The sequence below is a fragment of the Cimex lectularius genome, unplaced genomic scaffold (genome assembly GCF_000648675.2).
Source record: "Cimex lectularius strain Harlan isolate CLEC.00 unplaced genomic scaffold, Clec_2.1 scaffold2, whole genome shotgun sequence".
NCBI classification, from domain to species: Eukaryota; Metazoa; Arthropoda; class Insecta; order Hemiptera; family Cimicidae; genus Cimex; species Cimex lectularius.
The window spans coordinates 5,650,282-5,656,281 of record NW_019394219.1 but is presented as its reverse complement, the minus strand read 5'-3'; the positions used below and the strand labels follow the sequence as shown (position 1 = coordinate 5,656,281).

Sequence of the window (6,000 nt, the reverse complement as noted above, 5' to 3'; positions counted from 1 at the left end):
ATCCTAAATGTATTTGTTAAATGTAAACAATGTTTGTAAATCCCAGGCCCTGAAGATGATCTCAATAAAGATCGAAACGTTGGCACGAGAAAGAAAATGTTTTTCTGAAACCTACATCACCCCAGACCGCATCTCATGATTTCTGAATAATTATCGATTAACGGTCATTAACCACCACACATAGTAGAATATGGTACAGTGAGCGCAGAGGAGAAACAACAATTGGAATGCTGTTATGTTTACTGAGTCACGTTTCTGTCAGTGAGTTCCAGTTTCATTTCCTATCAATATACAGACAGAAATACATTTCATCAGTAAACATAAGCATTCCAATTGGACTTGGTGCACCTAGTCTCCTAAGTTGCTGCAGGTCGTCTCAAAGATGCACATGATGTGAGGCCAACTAATGACTTGCCAAAACAGCGTGTACTTTATTTAGGATCTGGTGGGCACTAAGGGTAGCAATGACAACATTTCTGTCCTCCCTTAGTGGCATAATGCACTGAGGATCCATTACCAGGCCTCTAGGAAACGGGCTAAAGTCAAGGAGACCTCGCTCTGAGAAACTGCCTCTGCGATATCCACTTGCCGATGACTCATTCTCACAGTAATATTGCGGTTCAAGTTCAATTCAACTTCTGGTTCAAGATGATGTCTTTCCAGGACTAAAGGGAGTACAACTGGATTAAAATGGAGAAAAGACGAGAAAATGTGTAGTCTTCATGTTTACTGTTCTTAAGTGAATCTGTTATTAAAAATGAGGATTGACATTTGTTTGTTTTTGGTTTTGTAGTTTCTATTTTGGTTTTCTAACTGACAAGAATATATCGGTTAATTTAATTAAAATTAATAGAATAAGAATAAATTACAAATATCCCTATTCATTTTTGAGCAGTTTATATCAAATTGTGGACCTGTTTGAACCGACCACTTCATACAATGTGTAGGATTTTAGTTTGTGTGTTTTGGTCTGTTAGGCACGTTTTGTCTTCTCTCCACGGATCAAGGATATTTTATAGATCTACACATGAAATCGCAAAATGAACAAAATTTTTCAACGAGTTGACCTAATTACCTTGGCAGGTCTGTGATGGACTCGGCATCGCCGATGACTAGATGGTGGTCCTGCAGGATGTGCCTGAGACACTGCTCCTTCTCCCCTGGGAACAGGAACTCCTTTTCGCAGAGAATGCAGGGTGCGACCCGTTCCTGGTCCTCGTAGAAAAGTGGGCCGCGGGAAGTGGACGTGCTCGCCTCAGGAAAATTGAGAGGGCCGAACATCTCGTCGATGCCCGGATTCGAGGGCTGACTCGAAAATGTAAACTAGCGAGACCAACAGGACCAAAGTGTAACCTGCTGTCGTGTTCACTAACGAGGAACGACTGCAGAGTGCAGAGTGCAGACTGCAGCATGGGAAGGTTCTTTTGTCTGCAGCGTTGAAAAACCAATCGATACTATTAAAAATAGTCCTGTCGATAAAGTCAATAATCAAAGCTACATACATAACTATTATTAAGGACAATTTTTGAAAATAGTTATTACAAAGTTTTCGCCATCGAATTAACCCTTTTTAATTTCAAATTTACCCTTTTCTGCATCAAAAACCCCTTTTTGTTTCAAATAAAACATTTTTAAATTCAATTAACCGTCTTTAACTTTAAATTAATCTTTTTAAGATAAAATACAAATTAACCACTTTCAGTTTCAATTTTTTTGGTTTCTGAATCAAATTAGCCTATTTTTAATTTTCAAATAAAACCTTTTGAAATCAAATAACTGCCTTAAACTTTAAATTAACCCTTTTTAATATAAAATGTAAGCTTTAAATTAACCCACTTCATTTTTCAAGTTATAAACAGTTTTAATTGTCAATTCAAATTAATCATTTTTAATTTCAAAAGTTACACTTTTTTGCACCAAATTAACAACTTTTTAGTTTTAAGTAAAACCACCTTAATTTCAAATACAATTTATTCTTTTTAATTAAAATTTTTTTCTTTTCTGCATCAAACTAATCCTTTTTAAGTTTCAAATTAAACTTTCTTAAATTCAAATAACCGCTTTTAACTTTACGTTAACCTTTTTTAATATAAAATGTAAGCTTTTTTGCATCAGATTAACACATTTTTAGTTGCAAATTAATCCTTTTTAATTTAAAAGACAAATTAACCTCTTTTTAATTTCAAGTTTTTTTTCTCTTTCTGAATCAAATTAACCCATTTTTAACTTTCAAATAAAACCTTTTTAAATTCAAATAATTGCCTTTAACTCTAAATTAACCATTTTTAATGTAAAATTTCCACTTTTTTGCATCAAATTAACCTCTTTTTAGCTTCGGGTTAAAACTTTTTAATTTCAAATACAAATTAACCCCATTTTAATTTCAATTTTTTTTCTTCCTGGTCAACTAAAACCCTTTTTTACTTTAAAAAAACTTCTTAAAATTCAAATTAACCCTTTTCAATTTCAACTTTTCATTTTTCTACACCAAAATAATCCTTTTCAAGTTTCAATTTAAACCTTTTTTAAATAACTCCCTTTAACTTAAAATTAACCCTTAATTTAAAAAAAAAAAAAAATCACTTTTCTGCAACAGATTAACACATTTTTAATTGAAACTTAATCCCTTTTACTATAAAGTACAAATTAAACCCTTTTAATTCCAAATTTTATTCGCATTTTTGGTTAAAAATTAAACCTTTTTAATTTCAAATTTACACTTTTTTGTACCAAATTACCGACAATTTAGTTTCAAGTAAAAAACTTTTAACTTAAAATACAAATTAACTCCTTTTAATGTTAAATTTTCACCTTTCTGCATCAAATTAACCCTTTTTTTGTTTCAAATTAAACCTTTTTAATTTCGAATAATTTTTTTAAAATTTTGAATACTAATTATTCCTTTTAATTTCAAATGTACACTTTTTGAACCAAATTTTTACCACCACCAAATTTGAACCACTTTTTATTTGCAAGTAAAACACTTTTAACTTTACAAATTAACCCCTTTTAATTTCAAGTTTTCACCTTTCTGCAAGAAATGAACCTGTTTTTAGTTTCAAACTAACACCCATGTCCACGCATGGGCGTAATAAAGTCAACACTGTCATAAATATGGACGTGCTACTAACAATGGTCCAAATGAGGAGGTATGTGCAAATTGTGGCACGTCAGTATATAAAAATGCTGATAAATATCGGCAAAATTGTGTAAATTTTAATGGAAATTACTCAGCTGTCTAGTTCGTGTTCCCTTAATGCATTGAAGAAAATGGTATCCTAAAAAATCCTTTGCAAAGAAAATAAGTTTAGTAAATGCAAAGAAAGAATATAAAGAGTTGCAACCATCACCAGTTTCAAAACCCTTGGTTACTTTCAGCAACGGTGTCCAACATAAACCCTCCTCAGTACATCTTGCTCTGAGTCAAAAACTGCAGTAACCAACTTAACGGTATATATATCATTCCTGAAACCTTGATGCAGTTTTATATATATAAATAAATTTATTTATATGTATGTGTATTACATATATGATCCTTTCAATCACTAAATACTTCCCCCCACCCCAACCGACATAACAAATACAGAAGCAAACCCCCCACATGTATGCAAAACAAAGACACTAATCCACCAATAAGCAAAACCATTCTTCTACTCAAAAACCAACCCCCCACACCATTAGTGTTATATCGGGATTGATAGACACACTAAATACAGAAATGGATCAAGGATGTTGCCTTGAGGAACCCACTTTGGAATAGTCAACAGGGGAAAGTACCTTTGGACAGATTTTAAGATGAAGTAAAGTGAATGGAAGGATAAATTTACAATAATAATAATATACAATACATTGTGAATTTGTATTGCTGTTTTGATGATGGTGTTCATTAGAACTGTCATGTGATTGCCATATAATATAAAAATCCATAAATTTTTATATTTGTTTAAGACATTTTCTTGCTATCAAATAATTTTAATAATTGTAATGTAATGATTTAAATAAGGTTTGGTATGCAAAATTAAAAACAAAATAAGATATAATTTCTTTTTATTTATAATAGAATTTACAATGTATTAAAAAATAAGAAGTTTCAGAAAGGAAACTAACTAATACAAATATGATCGGGCAGAGAAAGGGTGTTTAATAAAAAAAAAACTTATTTCATATATTTAATTTCCTCTTTTTACATTATAGAAAACAAAACATAAAAATTAGTTTGAAAATAAAATCACTGGTCTTGTTTAGAAAAAAAAAAAATTAAAAATTAAATCTCCGTGTACACTTAGTATTAACAATTTTAAATCTTTTCTCCATTTGTTCATTTTATTTTGAAAAATACGATGAAAATTGTTTTAGGATTAGGATAGTTTAATGAAGAGGAAATGATAAGACAATTATTTGTAAAGAATAACTCACATCATTTCATAATTAACTACTGATCAGATCTTATGTTTTTTTGGACCGAAATGCCCTAGCTATGCTCAGACAGTATGTCGGTGCCTAAAATTATTTCTCATATTTACTTTTCCTTTTTTTACCACTGACAAGGAAAACTTTTTAATACTTAAAAATAAAATATATAAAAAAATAAATTAAATAAAAATGGGGTAAGGTAATATCAAATAGAATATGAAAGGTAAATCCTTGTTTGTGGTAAAATTCAAAACACAATGTATCAACATCTTATTACTAGACTCAATCCTAACAATATAACAAGGTACAGTACAATATTGGGTTATAAGTATTAATACGTGAGACTTAAATAACAATAATCCATATTTTTGTCCACTAAAATATCACAAAATTAGCAATAAAAAAAAAAAAATATGGTTGTTTGTATGAAACCCAACACTGAGTCACACAAATATTGTGACACCAGCCTACAAGAGTGATCTAGTCAGCTACGGGAAGTGTAATGCTGTGTATGCCTAGATAACTACAGGGTGATTTTTTTTAAATATTTCATTTTACATATATATTTTTTTTTTCTCGCAAGGGATATATACAACAGCTAAACATCAAAGCTTGCAAACCATAAGAAACACAAGGAGAATTATTTTAAGGAGATAGAGTTGAGAAAGATAGAAGAAGAGATAGAAGAGAAGAAAGGAGAGTTACTTATATATAATATATATATTATTTATATATCAAGTTTTTTTTAGTGATCATAACTATTACGGATACTACAAAATTTTTGGGGTGTATAATGTATATATATTTATGTATATATGTAATTTTTTTTTTATATAAGTTAATTATATTATTTATATAGATGATTCACAACTAAAGTTGGGAGTCGAGTTAGGCCTTTTTTTGACTTGAGGTAACGAAGCGGGTATAAGCAAGCGACCTCACTCTTGACACGCTGGCTCGCCGCAACGATACAATAACAACAAACACAACAAAAACATATCCAATTTACAGTACGGCATTTGTTAAAAAAAATACAAAAATCAATATAAAATAAATTTTTCTTTTTCTTATTTATTATTATTATTATTTTTTTTATCTAAAACATAGTTGATAATTGTATCACATTCATTTTTACTTGTTTCCAACAAACCTCGTGTACCTGTGTAGTGATATTTACAACAATGTACAGGCCACACACACTCCGTTAAATTTGATTCTTTGAATGCTGTACAGGAACATTACATTTTTATTATCATTATTATGTTTATTTTTTCTTATTATGTCATATAAATCTTTTAAAATTTATTTTGTCTTAATTATTTCCTTTTTTTTGTTACCTTACAAAATGTGGCACTTAATGAGAGAGTTATAAGAGAGATATCTATAGAGAGTATTATATATAATATATATAATATTAATATATATTTATATATATATATTTATAAACAGATGAGTGCTCCAGTAAAAAGATCCACCAGTTGCCGATTGGTGGGCTGATTCCGTTTAACACCTAGAAAGTAAACAAAATAACATTTATATTACATAATAATATAGTTAAAAGTAAAAAAAGTAAAACATTTTATTGAA

The 6,000-nt window shown here is 29.7% G+C and overlaps 2 protein-coding genes across 3 annotated transcripts in view; both read right to left on the bottom strand.

Moving 5' to 3' along the window:
* LOC106666839 (zinc finger protein 277) overlaps positions 1-1,417 on the bottom strand; it is a 7,116-nt gene extending 5,699 nt beyond the window's left edge. Inside the window, exon 1 of the mRNA XM_014394317.2 lies at positions 1,076-1,417. Coding sequence (XP_014249803.1) covers positions 1,076-1,281 — 206 coding nt within the window. The 5' untranslated portion in view covers positions 1,282-1,417. The remainder of the gene's footprint in view (positions 1-1,075) is intronic.
* A 3,014-nt stretch (positions 1,418-4,431) lies between these two features.
* Positions 4,432-6,000, bottom strand: part of LOC106666717 (protein muscleblind) — a 264,153-nt gene continuing 262,584 nt past the window's right edge. For both annotated transcript variants that reach the window (XM_014394088.2, XM_014394089.2), the window contains one exon: positions 4,432-5,923. The gene's annotated coding sequence lies outside the window, so the exon portion shown is untranslated. The remainder of the gene's footprint in view (positions 5,924-6,000) is intronic.